Genomic DNA, 18,537 nt, shown 5'->3' on the forward strand with positions numbered 1-18,537 from the left:
ATTTGTATAGATGCAACTAATCCATGCTTATGCCAGTAGACTGGTTTGGGTTAGAAGGGACCTGGGCTGGGTATCCCTATAGGTTTTGGGTTTTTTTGAAAATGTGAGTCAGGAGTAAACAGCAGCTGGGTGTCCCCAGGACATCCCTTCCTGAGCCAGCAAGGCACTGAGGGCATCAGGAGTGGCCCAGAGCTGTCAGGGATGGCACAGAGCTCACACTGGGTTTGGGGGTCCCAGCTGCTGAGACAGCACTACTGGGGGGCTCTGGCATCCCAAATTGAGGGCAGTGAGGTGGAGCTTGATTTCAGAGAGACAGGCACCTGGTTTATTTATTTATTCAGGTAGGAAAAGCACCTTATTCCCATTCCTTGTTAGCCCCAGGGCACCACCAGTGCCACCCACTCCTGCCGCTAGCTTTGCCCCGTTGTTCCCCACCTCCCCGGCAAATCCCAGCCCGTGCAAGCCTTGTCCTTGTGCTGGGGGAGAAGATCCCTTTCTACGTGTGGAAACCCAAAAGAAGGACGAAAAGAGGAAGCCGAGGATGTTTTCCCGCACCCAGCCCCGCTGGTCTCACGTGTGTTGACGCCGGGCTGGCAGGATTTCAACTCCCCACACCCCCCTGGGTTTCTTTCCTTTCAAACCTTGCTGCTCGGCCGGGAGGGGAGCGGCGGGCAGTGCCGGGGGCTGAGCTGAGCTCCCCGCTGCCCCGGAGGAGTCCCCGCTGCCCAGCCGCCCGTTCTGCGCGACAACCATCGCTTCGGTGACATTGATCTGCGACCGCTGCCGCGCAGGAGGAGCGCTGGCGATGCTGTCCCTGCCTCCGGGGCTCGCTACCCTCCGTGATGCTCCTCCGGCAAGCTCTTCCCGAGCACCAGGCGCCTTCCCGGGAGAGCTCCTCGTCCCTACACGATGCCCTCGCTGCGTTTGCTCCTCCACACCACCAGCGCCGTCATCAGCAGGGTGACAAGGACGGGCAGCACGATGAAGGGACACAGCACGCCGTTCGGGGGGTCGTGCAGCGCCCTGCCCGACGGGGAGCAGTTCCTGAAGTACTGTCTGTGCACAGCCACGAAGAACTCATCCACCAGCCGGTTGGGCCAGTAGCAGTCGAGCCTCTCGGCGATCAGCGCCGTGCAGTTGGTCAGCTCCCCGTAGGTGCTGCAACACACACAGGGACACTGGTGACACCCGGGTGCCACACCACCTTCCCCCCGTGCAATATAAAATACATTATATATGGTATATATCCTTGCACTATCCTTATTTCCTATATAACAAAATACTGCAATTGTGAGCTATTCTTTTCTTGAGTTTATAGCTAGCTAGATCTATCTAGCCCTATAAAAATATATAGTGGGCTTTTGGAAGTTTAAGTATAACTTATTAAAATATATGGGGTTTGGAGTTTATACCTATCTAGCTACAAAGACACAGGGTATTTTTAATTCCTACCAAGTTTTGCCACTTCGATGGCAACTTTTAAGTGCTCACCTACAGCCAAAAGCAGTTTTCATTTAAGGAATGAAGGTGGTAGTTTCATTTACAGAAGGAAATGAAAACAGAAATAATATTTACAGGAATAACCAGAAGCAAGTTTGGAGGTTTTTTTTGCTTGGTTTGTGTTAGTTTTTGCAGGATTTCCTGGCTGAACTGGTGCTTTTAGAAAATACAGGTCAGACCCACATATTAAGCAAAGACCTTCAGGAAACTCAACCCAAGCCAGCCTTTGGAGCACCATCCTCCAGCCTGTGAGTTCAGCCCAAGGGGGACTGAAATAAGTACATGGAATATACTAAAAATTCCCCTTTAGATTGGCTAAAAATGGGGAGGTTGCACCTGTGCAGTACCACAACCCCTCTATGACCAGCAAGTCCATTTTTTCTTTTTTTTTTTAATACCTGGAAAACCAGGAGCAGCCCTGAGCCAGAGATACCTTCCCTGTCCCAGGCCATCCAGCCATCCTCTGGAATGACAGGTATTACTGTGAATTTCAAATCCTCCCTGCTTTAAAACTGGCTACAGATAAAAAAATATGTTGATAACAACTCTTTCCCCATCCCAATTAGTCACGTCTAATCCTAGAGAAGCAAAGCAAAGCAAACCCCAGCTCTCCAATTAAAAACCTGCCTGGGGGAAGAAATATTTTAGAAGCAGCTTCCCAGCCACTCTCCCCAGCCCCTGTGCAGCCCCTCAGCTGGGGTTTGGGGTTTTGGGGCAGGCTGTGCCCACACGGCCAGAGATTTAATTAACGAGGCCTGCAGCTGCTAAAAGCTGCTTCTGCTCAGCATCCCAATGTGCTAAATTACCACTTCCCCTTCATCAGCATCCTTAGGAGATCTCGGGAGCTGCAGCATCTTCAGGAGCCAGAGGGAAAGTGTTAACAGGTGAATAAAAGCTATTTTTAAAGCTGAAGGGCCATAGAGCAGCTGGCTCAACCCTTCCCCGGCTCCAACTGTGCTTCCATGGGGATAAATCACTGCTCCCAGCAATGTGTGAGGACATGCGAGGAACCAAAGCCCAACGGTGCCAGCAGATGAAAGGATAAACTGTCCCTGCCCTTTGCAGGGAGGCAGCAGCCCTATGCAGCACTCAGCTGGCTCTGGACATGAGGAGAGGAGCTGGGCAGCCACAGCCCCACAGGCAGTGAGGGGACAAGGCGTGACCATGGGGCTATGACTGGAGAGATGTCCCTCCATCCGGAAGGGGTGGCTTAACACATCCCAAGCCTCTTGTCCCTTTGATTTTTGCTGACTTCATTAAAGTAATTTTTTGCTTCATTAAAGCAAAAAAAGTCAGCCCCTACTCCCCTGCCACCCTCCAGCTCCACAGCCCCAGAGCCCAGCAGGGAGCATGGGGAGGAGCCCAGAGGGAAAAGAAAGCTCTTTCAGTGACAGTTCCAAGTGCAGAAGTGACACTGAGGGCTGATGAGCTCTGGGCCAAGGAACAGCAAATCTGGGTGCTCTTCAAGAGCTCATTTCTGCCCTTTACCTACACAGAGAACACTTGACCATCCGAGTTTTATGAACAGCCAGCTGAAAGCAAAGCTGAGCCCTCAACTAGAGCCAAGTGCTTTCACTTCTCCCACTTTATCTCATGGACCCTTAGACCCACCAGCTGAACCCATCCCTGCAGGCTGCAGGGTCCTGAGCTGCCCCTATCCCAGCTGTGAGACTCCATCAGCTCCTGTCCATCCCAAATGCCCCCAGACACCCACTGGGGACCTTCTCCTGACACAGCCACTGCCAGCTCCACAGTGCATCCATTTGCTGGGCAGGGACAACCCGAGCCATCCGATCCAGGCTGCTCCCAGTGCCCTGTCAGACAGGATCAGGATCCTCTGGAGAGCAGCAGTTTGATGCCTGGGGCTGAGCGTGCTCTTCCCTGCCCCAGCCGTGCTGAACATTCATCCCACTGCCTCTCCAAAACAGCAGGGCCACAGGCACAATGGGGACAGGGCTGGGCCACTGGTGGGAAGCAGTCAAAGAATGATTTAGGGTTTGATGGGATCTGAATGTTTACACTGCTATAAATCCTAAGGAGCTCCTCTGGGTTTTTTTTACCACTGCAGCCAGGACTGGAACTGGCTCTGGCATTTATTCCTTGACAGCACTTGGATGTGGATGGTGTTGCACTAGGATTGGGGTTCACAGGATTGACAGCTCCTTCCTCATGAGTATCCAAGTATTTCCTATCCTCCCTGAATTCTTTGCTTCAGAAGGAAAAAAAAAAAAAAGAAACACCACAAGGCTTCACTTCTGCTTTGCAAATTAAAAGAAAACATTGATTTCCTCCTCTGCAAGGCTGCAGGGTGAGCCTGGAGCCAGGCTAAAGGGGTATCCAGAGGGGACCTGGCAAGCTGCAGATAAATAAGTAGATAATGAGATAATAAGAGAATGGATCAATCTGTTTTCTGTAAATAATGGACAAATAACCTGAAGACAGTGTGAGTGTGCTGACAGCTGGGAGAGCAGCTCCCATCCCTGGCTGCAGCTGTCAGGGCAGCACCATATCCCTGGTGAGCTCCTTCCTGCAGGATGCCCGTGGCCAGGGGAAAGCATTCCATGGAGATTTTCAGGCATGCCACAGGGTGGATATATTTGGGATGAAGATGCCTGGCAGGGCTGGAGTGACACCCACAGCTGTGGCAGCACGAGCATCCCCTGTCCTGCTCCCTGCACTGACCCTGTGCACAAACCCTACTGCAAATCCACTCCCTGGCCACAGCCCCTCCAGCCAAAATGGAGCAGGAGAAATACCCACAAGCCATCAGCTCCTGCTGACACATCCGTGGGTGGGCAGAGGCAGCCTGAGCCCTGCACAGCCCTGAAATAGCTGCCTCGAGGGACACCACAGCTAATCCCTTGGCTCAGCCACCACTGAAGCTGGAGCTGCAATCCAAAAGCCAAGCTGATCTTTGGGATCATTCATCCGGCAGAGCTGAGCTCTGGCCAAAGCAGCTCCACCACCATGGAGTGGAGGAACCCTTGACACCAAAGAGCCCAAAATGCAGCTCCAGGCTGGCTGTTAAATCCCAGGGCAGCCGAAGTGTGCAACAGCTCACCAGGTTCCCCTGGTCCTTGATAAAGATCTGCACATCAAAACCCACCAACTTCCCCCAAAATGCACAGCTAAGAAAGCCAGCAGAGCTCAAGGGTGTTGGACGAACCTTCCCAGGGAGTTGGCACTTGTCACCAAACACTCCTGCTCCTGAGAGACCCCTGGATACACCAGAGCACAGCAGGAGCTCAGCTAATGCCTGAGGGTGAGATGGGAGCAGCATCTGCAGCCTATAAATAGGACCAACGACCCACAATTGCAAATTCTGCAGAGACAATTCATTTATCCAGATGTTCCCATCGTGCCATCCTCAACTGAGCAGGAAATGATGGACCTTAAAGGCATTTCCCTGCTAAATGCTGCATGCAGGAAATCAGAGCTCCAAATATGATGCTGCTGGTGGTACAGGGACAAAACCTCCCAACATTTCTCCTTGTTTCAGCCTCAAAATTCCTTGGTTTGGGGGAAGAGCTGGAGAGAACAGGCTCTAGGCAGGTGGTTTATTTCCATTTCTTTCTCTCATACCTGCTGGAAGTCAAATCCTTCCCCTAAAGCCCAGAGTGATGACCAGCCAGCAATGCCACATTCTGCTGGGGCATCTCCCCTTTCCCCAAAAAGGGGATGCTGATTCCCACACACATCCAGGGAGCAATGGTGTTGAGCTCACCCAAAGCCCATATCCTTGCAGCTGATTTATTGCAGTAGCTGAGCTATTTCCACCCAATTTTTCCCAGTGTCCTGAGGGGATGAGAGGATCAGAGGAATGTCACCTCTCAAATAACCCTGAGCCATGTGCTTGCACGGAGCAAATGGACACAGGCAATCAAATTAAACCCTGCAAGCCTATCAACATTTCCTCCAAGTGCCTCAAGGGTAATGAGTCTAGCTGAAGCTATCTAGGAGAAAAACAGGATGTGTGAGATGAAGGACAAGATGGTGAGGGCTGGAGCAACATCAGCAGCCCTGGGCATTCCTGAGGACCAGATGAGGCTTCTCAGAACCAGAAACCTCCCACCATCTTTCAGCTCTCTTTTCCTCCCCTCCATTCAGCCATGGATCAAGGGGAAGGAAAACCCAATAGTATTTTTAGAATCACAGAATCGTTACAGTTGGAAAAGACCTCCAAGATCATCAAGTCCAACCTCTGACCAAAAGATGGATAAACACACATGTGTAGCTTTTAATTTGGCACAGAAGAAAGAGCCATGAAGCAGGAAATCTCCAAAATCTCACAAAACCTCCTACTTCTTGTGCAAAACAGCTCCTGGCACACAGCACCATCTGCTCCCTGTTTCCAGCTGACCCCCATCCCCACTGGTGTCACATGAGCTCATTTTTGTTCCACTGCTTCATTTTCCCAGGGAAAGGCCATGGCCACAACATGGAAAGTCAGCTGAAGGGGGAACAGGGGGGTTATTTTCTCAAGCCCTCACACCAAGACACAGCCACCCCGACCAGTCTTTCAACTTCAATCAAAACCATCTCAGCAGATTTACACCATGGTGGTACAAAAAAACTCAGATCTGCCAGTTATTAATAGGAAAGAGCTAATCCAAAGCAAGCACTGTCTGCAATAAAAATAAACCCAAACCCAAAAGAAATTCCCCAAAATACCCAACCAACCCCCAGAGAGCAGCACATTCACCATATGTGACACCCCCAGTCTCTCTGGTGGGGCTGCACTGAGCAGAGTTCCCTCACCATCCTCCTCATCCCACAGAGATGCTCCCAAGCATTCCAGCAGGGAAGCAAGGCTGCATCTCTGCTGCTCCCAAGTCATAAATCATGGCTGACTCCCTGACACTGATTACAAACAGCAGGCTTAGCAGACGACTGCCATGCCATACCATTCCAGCCTCTCCCTCTAGTTGCTTGGAAAAATCAACACACAACTTCTGGAAGCAGGGAGTGAGCCAGCAGCTCCTGGGATTTTCTCACAGCGAGGCTCTGAGGGTCCCTCAGTGGGTTATGGGGTTCTTGAGCTGAGTTAGGGTGTTTTGGGCTGCCTGAAAAACCAGAGTGCTGAGAAAAAATAGAAAATCTCATGAAAAATGTGTCCATCAAGCTGTGAGGCACCAGAGGCCCCTGTGATAGGGATCCCAGTCTGCTGCTTCATTAACCCATCGATTCCCAGCACACAGCAGAGCCTGGTCTTCTCCTGCTGGAGCTCCACTGCTGTGTGGTTGGGCATAACCACCTCCCTGAATTCCAAACCCTGCTCAGGCTGGGCTCCTTGAAAGCCCCTTTAAGAATGGCTGAGGCTGGAGATGACCTCTGGAGATCCACCTCACCTTGTCCAAATGCTCATACCACGAATGAAGACATTAAGCAGGACAGTGTTGACCCCTGGATACACCCCAGTTGCTCCAACCAGTGTTTTCCAGTGATCAACCTCCCCCAAGCCTGGCTGTTCTGAAAGCTCCCAACCCACCTCATCCAGCACAGACAGGAGACAGGACCAAAAACCTCTCCAAAGCCTGGGTGTACAACATCCACTGCTCTCCCCTCCAAGCCCACTTCATGCCCCCTCCACATGTGACCAGGCTGGAGAAATCCAAACAGGGATGGAGCCAGGGCAGGATCAGCAGCAAAGCAGAGTGAAATCAGAGCATTCTCCCCATGGAAACAAACCCCAGTGCCACTGCCCTTCCACCCCAAAACCACAGATGGGACCAGGACGAGAGGGAGGAGCAGAGGGACCCCACTTACCCCACGGTCTCATCCCAGTCGCACCAGAGGCGCTGGCCGATGCCCTCCATGCTGAGCTGGAACTGCCTGAGGCAGTAGTGCCGAATCATCCAGCCGTAGTCAGCCTCCTGGCACGCCGTGGCTGCGATGAAGTGCTGAGCTGCAAGACACACCAGGGCAGAGCTGGGTGAGCCTCTGCTGGGGTCACAGCATCACCACAGCCCCTCAGCCCCACACAGCCCCCAGCCCCACACAGCCCCCAGCCCCATGCACAGAGGGCACCCCAGCTCTTCAAAACCTCCTTCTCTCGGGTTTATTTCCCTCCTCACACCCCCAGGACCCTGCGCCCTCCCGAGAGCCCAGCACTGATAAATCAGTTATGCCAGGCATGCCAGATAACTCATAAATTAGTAAGGATGTGCATTTATTCTCTGCTTGAAACACCTTTGCACTTCAAACACCCAGGTTTGGGGCTTAAAAAAACAAGCAGGGGTGTGGGGGAAGCTGGGGAGTAACCTCCAGAGATCCCTGCTGCTGACCCCCGAAAAATGACCTGCAACAAGTATCCACCTCCGATGGAATGCAGGGACAGGACAGGGAAATCCACCAAATCCACCCCTGGCTGCACAGTGCTGATTGAATTCCCTGCTGGGAACGTGTCCCTGGTTTGGAAGCAGGGAAGGAAAAGGTGCTGCTCACAGGTTTGTGCACAAGCAGTGCAATGTGGCTCACGGGGGGGAAAAGGGAAAGGGGAAAGGACAGTGATGCGACAAAGGGAAGGAGAAAAAACACTCTTTTGGGGGAATGATTTAGTGAGCCTGGCTATAAATAATAGCTTTCCCTTGGTCCCAAAGTGCCAGCTAGTGCCTTTGCAGCTCCTGGAGTGCATTGCAGGCAGGAACCACATACCAGCTCTATTTTTTGCTACGTGTGAATAACTCCATGCTTTATTTTTATCTGATTTTTTTAACACAACAGAATTGAGCTACTTATTTAGCAGCCAAGGGACATCACCATGGGACACCATCCCTCTGCAGCCTTTGGAGCACTTGGGTAGCAGCACCCTATGGCAATGGGTGGGAAGTCAGGACCTGCTGGGAATTTGGGTGGGAAGAGCTCCCAGAGCCTGCAGTTCCTGGATGGGTGCAGGGCTCCTCTGACAGCAGCAGCCACTTTGGCCTGATTTGAGATAAGGGAGTGGGAATTACTGAGCCAAGAGAAGTTACAGACCTCACTGTAGCAATAATAAAATTGAGTTTATCAAAATCTCAAGCTGTCCCCAGCTGATACCAGCCAGAGGCACAACCTCAGCCACAGATAAACCCTGCTCCCAGATGGGAGGGTTTGAGACGTGGAAGCAAAGTGCCGAGGGAAGAGAAGAGGGAGGAAGAGGGAAGGTGTAGTAATTTTATGAACTCTGGACTGCAAAGCTCAGGCTGAAGGATGATTGATGGCCAGGAGGCTTTTCTCCCCTTCCCATCCTTTCCAACCTGGATGAGCCAAGTGAAGGAGTGACACAGCTGAGTGAGCACCAGCATCCAAGGGAGCCTCAGGAGCCACCCTGGGGTCACCCTCGGTGACATCCGCGCACTGGACTGTGAAGGACAAGAGCCCTGGAAATATCACTCCCATCACTTGTTTGGACAAGCAGCTAGCAGAGAAAAAGCTGCTGGGGAATGTGTCAGGTGCAGAGCAGGAGAGCACAGGAAAACAAGGGAGAGCAGGGGAGGAGAACGGACTAAAAGCAGATGGATGAGCAGCCGAGGGGATTGAGGAGCAGAGGAGGAAGCAGAGCCAAGAAGAAATGAGTGAGACATGCAAAGCACGGAGAGAAATTGAGGAAGACAAAGCCACTTGAGGAAATGCAGCAGTGATGCAGCACAAGGAGAAAGAGAAGCAGAGGTTAACCAAGCATGGCCAGGCTGCATTTTTCCTGGCTTCACTCCTCCCAACTCCCACGTAGGATGAACCTACAGACAATCCACTGGTACCACAACTATCCTTAGAGATGCCCAAATGTTTCCTGATAACCACACAGCTTATGCTGGACAAACCTGAAAGAAAACACTTTAACAGGCAACTCCACCTTGGGTGGAGAGAGGAGAAACACTGAATAAACCACAGGGAGGAAGCAGCTAAGAACCACAAACTGGCTGCAAGTAGCTGCAAGCCACAGATAGCTGGCAGTCAGCATGAACATGAGCCCTACTATTAAAAGAAAAAAAACAACCCAAACCAAGTAAAAACCAAACCCTGGGGACCTTTAAGCACTTGCCAATCACAGCAGGTCAGAAGATGCAGCTCTGGAGGTCCTTCAGAAGCAGGTGACCACCTTGCTCCCCAGGAGCTCTGCCTGCCCCACCAGGACCTGCTCCATGAAGATCCCTCTCCCACACCTACACGTGAGGTCTGTCTGCAAATCCCTTTCCCCTGAGGACTGGGGAAACCAGAGGCGTCAGCCAGTGACCTTTTCCAAGGATGTTTGATTTTGGACACAGTGAAGAGCTCTTTTGTTTCACATCCCAGAGGAGTGAGGCCCAGCAGGGCCTGTTGTGTCAGTGCTGTGAGCATGGAGCTGAGCACAGAGAGGCAAAAAAATCTCTCTTGTTTTCAGCTGACTGGGAGAACTGACTTTAGCTTTAATTGCACATTTTAAGGTCAAAGTGAGAAGCTCCAGCCATGTTTCCACATGCTCCCCACCTCAACCCTGCTGCTTCACAGACTTCCCCCCACCCCACACCAGGCTGGGACAGGCTCAGGGTCTGTAACACCAGGGAGGGGGGAAAGCAAGGGGAAAAAATCCCCATTTCTGTATCTCCTGGCTCTCATTCCAGAAGGTCTTCCTTCTGCCCTCAGCCCTGCTGATGGAGATGGTGTAAGTCAGCTGCAGTGAGCTGTAAATAACTGAGCTCCGGAGCAGTCACAGCTCTGTACTCAGCAGCATCCATTTGTGAAGGCTGCAAGAAGCTGCTGAATAAATGAGCTCCAGAACTCGACTGCACCAAGGCTGAGCTGCCTCCAAAGAGCTCCCATTCCCTCAGGAAAAATGGCATTGAGACCTGCAGGAATGCAGTAGTGCCCTGGGAGCATCCCACGGGAGCCATGCAGTACCTCCAATGCCCTGCTTGGTTTTTAGGCGCCACACAGACATGGAGAATCCCAGAATCCCCGAATGGTTTGGGCTGGAAAGGACCTTGAAGTTTATCCCATTCCACCCCCTGCCACGGGCAGAGACACCTTCCACTATCCCAGGTCCAACCTGGCCTGGAACACTTCCAGGGATCCAGGGGCAACCACAGCTTCTCTGTGCAACCTTTCCATTCCCCCTTCTCCTATCAGGAGAATTGTTGATGAACAACCTTCCCTGCTGAGACAATCCCTGATTGCCTGTTAAAAGATGCAATTTTAAGGATCCTTCGTTTACCTCCTCAGAGGAAACATCTGGAGAGGGGCACTGAGGAGGTGATTGGAGGGATGGCTTTTGCAGCATCCCAGATCCTCCTGATTGCCCTGGGATTGATGTCCTGGAGAGTCCCAGCAAGCATCCACCAGGACTCAGCTTACTGAGCATCAGCTGCAAAACTCTGTCACACATTTATTTTAGCACGAAAACAGCACTGGTCCTGAACTGTTCCAAAAATTTCAGGAAAGCAACTGGACTTTCTTACATGAAAGAAGATGAGCACAAAAAACATCCCAGTTTGCTGCCACAAAAATGGAAAATTGTCCCTTCCAGCAGCTGCAGAAGCCTGGGAAGGGTCTGGTACCCTGATTAAAAACACACCTTGCACTGGGGATGCTGTGGCAGCCACCAGCTCAGCAGAGGGTTCAGAGCTTGCAAACAGCCTTTGGTTCACCAGGAAAAAAACAAAGCTGGTGTTTAGCTGGGACACTTATTTTTTGGACAGAAAACTGCAGATGTCAGGGCTGGGGACAGCAGGGTGGCTGGCCCAGCATTGTGTCTTCCTGTGGAGCCATCTGCTCCCAGCTCCCCTTGCTGACAGCCTGGGCTGTGCCCCCGCAGTCAGACGAAACCCCCGAGTCCCAGCAGGGCTATTTCTGTCTGGGATTTGCACAGGGAATGTGTTTTTAAAGCCTCTCCTCCCTGCCTGGCTGGGTCAGGACGGGGGCTGGGATCCAGCAGGGGCTCCAGGGGCTGTGCAGCAGCCTGGGAATGGAGAAGGATGGAGGGGTTCAAGTCCTGCAGGTGGTCATGGGGGAGACAGAGACCTGCACAGGATCATCCCATCCCAAATTTGCTCAAGGATGCTTCAGGAGGATCCTCAGATCCCCTGCCACTTGTTCTGTGGTGGCACTGTCCCTGAATCTGAAGGACTTTCTCTCCCAACACAGCCACTCAGCTTGTAAATTAAAATTTCTTCCCCAAAGGAAGAATTCATGGGATTTGGGGGCTTTTATGGGCTGAAAGAGGATTCCACAACACACCACTGAGTCATGGCACAGTGAGGATTTTGGAGGAGGTGGGGGGAGATCTGCTCATCTCCCAGCACCAGGAAGGCTGATCCCAGGATGTCTTGGACATCCTTGGCTGCCAACACTTGGGAAAAAAGGAGGATCTCTCCCTCCCTGCCTGCCCTCTGCTCTAGGGGGCTGCAGATGGAGCAGCAGAAGGAAACTCCTTGAACAGAGCAGTCCAAGCACAGCACAGACAGAGGGACAGAGCCCTGCTGGAGCTCCCCAGGGAGCCCTGCAGATGGATGGAAAGCTCATCCCAAATACTGCCTGTCCAACAGCTCCACTACCACAAAGCCACAAAAAGACTCGAGGAAACCTGGTTGGGGTGAAGTCACACAGGCTGAGAGGGAAAAGAAGCCTCATGGCAGGGGAAAGACTTAAAACGAGAAGGAGCAAGGCTACAGCACACACCACGATGTGCCATGTGAAATCCTGCTGGCTGGGGAGACAATGGACACCTGAATCAGTATAAAAAGTGAGTCCCTGCTCAGCCAGGGTGGGGACATGCCCTGTTAGGGACATGGCTGTGTGGAAAGCTTCCAAATGGGCCAAAGGTTTCCATCTCTTAGGGAATGGAGCCCAAGCTCCAAGCTGAAGAGCACTCTGAAGTCCTTCCCCACAAGCCATTTGTTCACATAAAAGAGAAATGAACCTAAAGAACTCAGAACCTAAAGAACACAGAACCCCTTAATCTGATTTGTTAACTCAGTGTAGCAAAGGGGGACTTCATCCCTGCTCCTGGAATGGTTATTCCCTTCATTTTAGTACACTAGGCGAAATAAAAAGAAAGCTGCTTTTTTTTTCCCAGCCAGCACTAATGAGGTACTTTGCATACAGCTGAACATCATCATGAAACCCAAAAGGAGCTCCAAGGTTTTAAATTTGGCATCCTGTTGTGCCTGCAAAGGAAGGAAGTGATTTATCCCTCAAGCTGATACTTTGATTATTTGTAGGCATTTGCTTTTTGCTGGGATGGGGATACTTGAGGTTTTGTTGTCATTTTATAGCTATTCCAAGCATTACAAGAGGGCACAAAACAAACTGCCTAAAAATAACTGCCAGGGAATTATTAGTTGGAAGCTGAGGTGGGAGCCAGCTGCCTGAAAGCAAAGCCTGTTTGGGGGATTTTGGGGGCTCAGGAGATGCCTGGGGGGCAGAGGTACCACTGATGTGGGTCATTCCTCTTTCAAGTTCAGTATTTTATGAAGCACCTGCAACAGCCAATCCATCCCCAAAGGAAGGATAATTTAACACCATTCTGATGCAAGACTCCACATAACAGCTCCAGTAAGATGCAGAATATGGGATTAAAATGAAAATGCAAAATAAAGACTTGTACTGTGTAGCCCATTACAGGCCAGTTCTGCTTAGCTGGGTCACAGGGAGTTGACTTTATGAATGCCATAAAGCATTGCTGTTCAATAATATTAACTACTAAATACACTGAAATAGGCTGCTCCAGGAAATTGGACCAGCATCCTTCTCCCCTTGCCTCAGTTTCCCACAAATTATGGTATGTCCCTGTTATCCATTAGAGACTGCCAAGCACATTTCCAGGAATGGGACTTCTCTTACATGTCCCTAGACTTGATTCTGCAGAAGACAGAATGACAAATACTTCTATTTCCCCACCAAAATCCACTCATGAGGTAAATTAAAATCAAAAGCAGCAGAGAAGGGAGGAAGGAGAAAGGAAATCAAAAGCCAGGCATGCTGAAATCCAACTGCTTGCTGACTGCACATCAGGGGAGGGAAAAATCTGCCATGAGCTCTTAAAGATAATTATAACCTTGATGAATAGCGGGGTCTTTTGGAAAATAGTTCTTCTTGATTGAATTAATGGAGTAAAACCACATGCTTTAGACAGGCAATGGCAATGTCTGTACAGCCCTGACTTCAGCCACCCTGAGCTCAAATCATCTCTGGCCGTGGCTACCATCAAATACCTGCTCACAGGAGCAGCCTGGAAGAAAGGAGGGATCCCCACTGGATTCTGTGCACCCCTCCCTGAACCCAGAATCCAGGGGCTGAAGGGATGCCAGCCCCAGAAACCAGCTGCATCCCTCCTGCCTTCCTGGGGAGGACTGTGGCTTCCACCATCCCCATCCCAACACCTCAGCCCAGCGCTGGAGCTGCATTTACAATTATTTTTAAAACACCAACAAAGCACTGCATGCCTCAGATGTCGGCTCAGTCTCAAAGCCAGGCTGGTCTGGTTGTACAGAGCCAGGGAGAAAGGAGCAGCCACCCCACTCCAGATCTCAGGAATGTGCTAAAGGCAAATGTATTCTCCTTCCACCCCCGGGATTATTTTTTCCTTTGGCTATTTCTGTTGATTGAGGCTAAAATAAGAACAGGGAAAAGTAACACCAAGGTTAAAAGTGCCTGGCATTGGTTTGGAGACAACACACTGTGATCCTGCTGGTTCAGGTTTCAACGTGTGTTAAACACAGATTTTCTGCTACATGGGCCTATCAAACACTTTATTGAATTACTTGCAGGATAAAAAAATCACTGCCTGGGAAATATAACACATTACCCATGAAGAAGCACAGAATGAGAAAATATAAAAATTTGTTAGGGAGAAAACCAAAATTAATATCCATCACAGGCTGTGCACAACAGCAGCTTGACTAAATACTTTCAATACAGAGATTCCAGACTAAAATCTGCTGCTGAGCCATGTGAGCAGTCCAGGAATCATTGGAATAATTTATTTTCCTTTTCAATGGAGACTCCTCAATGTGGTTTTCCTTCCTTCCAGCTGAAGAACACACAGTGATTTTGCACCCCTCTGCAATTCACCCACACACACAGCCCTGTGCTCTCCCAGCAAACGTCACCTAAAGGATACAGGGAAGCCCAGAGGGATCACCCCTGGCTGAAATTGGGAGATTTTCACCCATGATGCTGCCTGCCTCCCCCCTGGGCTGCTTCCCTGAGGTGCAATGCTGTGTTTTCAAACCCCCAAAAGCTCATGTTGTAGAAGCACAGAGACAAGAGACTGAAGGCATGAAGCAGCTTCCTTGGTGGACCTGATGACTAAAAGCAGCCAGCTCCATATGGGCAGACAGGGACCAAGATCCCCTGATACTCACCCAGCCACAGCAGGAACTGACCTGGCAAACCCCAGGCACAGCTATATTTTAGAGGAGAAAAAGACATTTAGCTCTTTGAGAGAGCTGAAACGCTGCATTTCCCCTCTAATGGGTTTTTAATGTTCCTCTCTCTCCAAGCCAGTGGTATTTTCAGTCCTTGCTTGGTGTAGGATCTGTGCTGGGAAGGGCTGTGACCACAACCACGGTTTTGGGGCCCAAACCTGCCCCAAACTCCCCTGAACAATGAGAGAGGCAGACTTTGCATCCACTCAAGGAGGCAGAACGAACTTGCCAGTGCAGAGCAGTAACACTGGATTCCCACCCGTGGCTTTCCAAGACCTCCCTCAACCCTGCCATGACCAAATGTTGATTTCCAGCCCCGTGGAAATGTGAAGGATGCCAACCCCATCTTTAGCCATTATGAGGTCTCCAATTTCATTCCATCCAGGTCATGGAATTTGTATTTTCATTACCCACAGCATTCTGGGTCACCACAAATGGGAGGTTACAGCACTGGTGTATCACAGCTCTTTAATTCAGCATCCTTTCAGAGTTAATAAATGCAATCCTATTTCTCAAAGCCAAGAGGCTTCCTGACCAGATCACACAGCCTTCAGCCAGCTCACCAAATCCATGTGCCACTGGTTTCTGTAGGAATGGAGCTGGCATGTATGGGAGCAGTACAAGAAATCACAGGGTGGAGGCAATTTTGTTGTCCCTATCTAAACACTTTTCTTTTATTGCATAGGAAGTTTCAAGTCCTCTCCATCTCAGAGCTGCTCTGAAAGTGAGGAGGAGTGTTTTACTTTATTGTCAGGGATTTTTAACAGGGCACTCTCTAAATATTGAGGATTTTCCCAGAGAGGCTGCAGCCTTAAATTCCACTTTAAAGGAAGTTTTAGCTTATAAAGGAGGCACTCAAACTGAAATCACTGGCAGGCATTACCAAGTGTGCTTTGGGCTGAGAGAAAACACAAAGCATTTAATTCCAGTTTTCCAAGAGAGGTCACAACCAGTGCCCACAAGTTTTGTTTTTAAGAAAGCATCATTTGCTGTAGAATATACAAACAATGTTGTACAGCATGGACAGAAAATGCAGGGAATCGAAAAGATATTAATGTTTTACTGACCTGATTTGCAATTGCCTCTTATCTCTTGCAGTGATACAGTTATCTAAACCCTAAAAAAATCCACGCTGCCCAGAACTGCCCTTAAACACCAAAATACAGCACAGAGCTGTGTGTGCTGCCAATCATCACTGCCCCAGCAACAACAAGAGCCTGGCTCATCCCCTCCCCCTGAGCAGCCTCTGCAGGGAGCTGCAGCCAAAATTCAGAAAAAGCCTAATTTTACCTCAATGGAAGTGGTTACCTTGGGGTACAGCTGGATCCCTGGCCTGCTGAATGACACTGGGGCTTTTAGGATGGCTGATTCCCTGACCAGCACTGCTTTTTAAAGACTGCAGCCAGTTGTGGAGTTACTTAAAGCTTGAGCTTTAAGAGTATAAAAGAAAAGCCTTAAAAAAAAATAAAATCTGACTTTAAAACACCTGCTTCCTCAGAAGCATCGCCAACCTCAAAATTCAAAACTCCACCATGATTTCTGGGCACGCAGTTGCCACCTGCAATTTCAGTGCAGCCCTAACTGCGTGGGGGGGGGCTGTAAAAGCAGACAGGCATAAAAAGGGTGGGGTTTTTTTTTGTGAAATGTGATTTTAAAAAATCCCAGGAGGAGAATGTAGGGGAAAACACATCCACACCACCAGGATTAGCTGCCACTGGGCAAGTGGTTCACACAGAGGCAGCATTTCCAAGCCCACAGGAGATGGAAAGGAGCAGCCTGGAGTACCTGGAGTACTTTTAAAAGTTTACAGCTCCCAAAACAAGAAAAACGAAAGGTCAGGAAAAGGAGACAGGGGCTGGGAAAACAGAGCAGAGAGAAATCCTAGCTAGCAGGAGTTAGTGCTCCCTGCACAGGTTTCTGCAGCCAGGGACAGGCAGCCTCGTCCAAGGGCACAGGCTGCTCCTGCCCCTGCACAGCTGAGGAGCAGTAAATAGTTAATTACATGGTACAGATAAGCACATTATGTGCAGCACGGCTCAATGCATTATTCACCAGGGCTTGGGGGAGAAAACCAGCACAGGGGAAGGAAGGGAGAGAAGGAGAAATTCGTGCTTCCTCAAAGAGCGCTTTGATTTTGTGGAAGATCAGCGTCAGGATGAGGGAGGGCGGTTTCCCCTTTTCAGTACCTGAAACACACTTCTACACAGCCCCGATATCCCCCAGAGCTTTTGCTGTGGGTACACAGGTGACACTCACGGCACGAGTCTCTACCTGTTGCACTAAAATAAAAGCCAGAAGGAGCAAAGAAACCGAGGCACGGTGCATCCCATGGAAACAAGCACACAACGCCAGCATTTCCAAGCCCACCACCCGCAAATCCCAGAACATCCAACCGCAGCTCAGAGAAGCCTGTTTGAAGGGGAACTTCTGGCTGCCTCCTCTTCCCTGCGGCTCAGGAATGGGAAGACAGAGACTCCAAAGGCAGTAATTAAGCATTTACCACAAAGGACACGGACTGCAGCCAGCACTAGCACGCCTCGGTACATCTCACCTAGCAAGCAGAGAATCCCACACAAAGCAGGCTGTGTCCCGCAGCATCACCACCTCACTGCTCCCGAGGCCAAGCGCGCTGTTTTACTGTGCCCCAGCGCCCCGAAATCATTTCTCCTTTTGATTCCCTACTGCTGTGTGGCCAGCGAAGCCAGGCTGGAGCCTCGCCGTGCCTCAGGGACAGCGGAGAAGCTGCCCGCCCGCTCCCAGCGCAGAGGGCAATCCCGGGGAGCCCTTCCCGCCCACCCCAGGGCTCCGGGGAAGTTATGTCGGCGGGCGCACTCACCCAGCACGAAGCAGAGGAAGCGGCGCGGCAGCAGGGCCATGGCCCCGCGGCAGGAGCGGCTCCGCTCCCGGGGCCGGCCGGGCTCCGCGCCCGCGGCGCTGTGCGAGGGGCGGGCTGCCCAGGGACAGGCTCCGCCCGGTCCCGCCCCGCTCCTCCTGCGGCAGCGAGGGGCTGAAGAGGGGGAATCGCTCTGCTGGCGGCGGCGGGATGGAGCCCAGGCTCTCGTTATCGCCATCTCCTCACCGCAGCCCGAGCAAACAGCTCCGAAGGAAAGCACCGAGAAGTCTTTCCACACGCGGTTTGCTTAGCCCTGCTTCCATCTCCACAGCGGGAATCCCTCCCTAGCTAAAAAACCCTACCTTCCCCACTTCTAGTGTTGAACATACACATGCAACCCGATTTTAGGGAGAAATGTTTTGTGGTTTCCTCTATTTATGTTTTTAAGCGAGTGTAACATCGCTCCTGAGCTGCTAGAGCTCCACCTGCAGCTCGTTGGCGAGCTGTGCCTGAGCAGCAGAGCCTCTTGGGCTCCTCAGGTGCTCCGGACCAGCAGACGCCCTTGGGAGCAAGCGAGGGCTCTGCCTGCAGAGAGGTCACTGCCCCACAAATCGCTTCTGCCACATCTGAAGCCAGATCTCCCTTTCAAAGAGAGAAGGACAATAAAAGCAAATGTGAAGGAACACCACGGTGTGCTAACTCTAGTCTTTCACATCATGCACACTTCTGCTTTCCCAAGAGGAACACAGCAGCTCACAGGCCAGACAGCCAGTTTGTCCCAAACTATTAACACCTGGCTAATTACAGAGCCGAAGCCGGGAA

The 18,537-nt window shown here is 51.0% G+C and overlaps 1 protein-coding gene and 1 long non-coding RNA gene across 5 annotated transcripts; both read right to left on the bottom strand.

The window, feature by feature from the left end:
• Positions 1–324: 324 nt before the first annotated feature.
• Positions 325–17,869, bottom strand: RAMP1 (receptor activity modifying protein 1). 4 transcript variants are annotated; one of them, XM_085065743.1, is made up of 4 exons: positions 17,719–17,734; positions 15,446–15,595; positions 7,267–7,405; positions 325–1,158 (listed from the first exon to the last, which is right to left on the bottom strand). In XM_085065743.1, the coding sequence occupies exons 2-4, from the start codon at positions 15,486–15,488 to the stop codon at positions 903–905; spliced, it is 438 nt and encodes a 145-aa protein (XP_084921869.1). In that variant the 5' UTR covers positions 15,489–15,595; positions 17,719–17,734; the 3' UTR covers positions 325–902. The 4 variants fall into 4 exon arrangements, with proteins under 4 accessions (XP_084921869.1, XP_084921868.1, XP_084921867.1 ...); XM_085065742.1 differs by lacking the exon at positions 17,719–17,734 and adding an exon at positions 16,191–16,207; XM_085065741.1 differs by lacking the exon at positions 15,446–15,595 and having other exon boundaries at positions 17,719–17,869.
• On the bottom strand, positions 5,708–7,258 carry LOC146434314 (uncharacterized). Its single transcript, XR_014853345.1, has 2 exons — positions 6,405–7,258; positions 5,708–5,950 (listed from the first exon to the last, which is right to left on the bottom strand). It is a non-coding gene; the product is annotated as an uncharacterized LOC146434314 (long non-coding RNA).
• Positions 17,870–18,537: the final 668 nt, after the last annotated feature.

The sequence above is a fragment of the Lichenostomus cassidix genome, chromosome 7 (genome assembly GCF_008360975.1).
Source record: "Lichenostomus cassidix isolate B80296 chromosome 7, HeHo_3.0, whole genome shotgun sequence".
NCBI classification, from domain to species: domain Eukaryota; kingdom Metazoa; phylum Chordata; class Aves; order Passeriformes; family Meliphagidae; genus Lichenostomus; species Lichenostomus cassidix.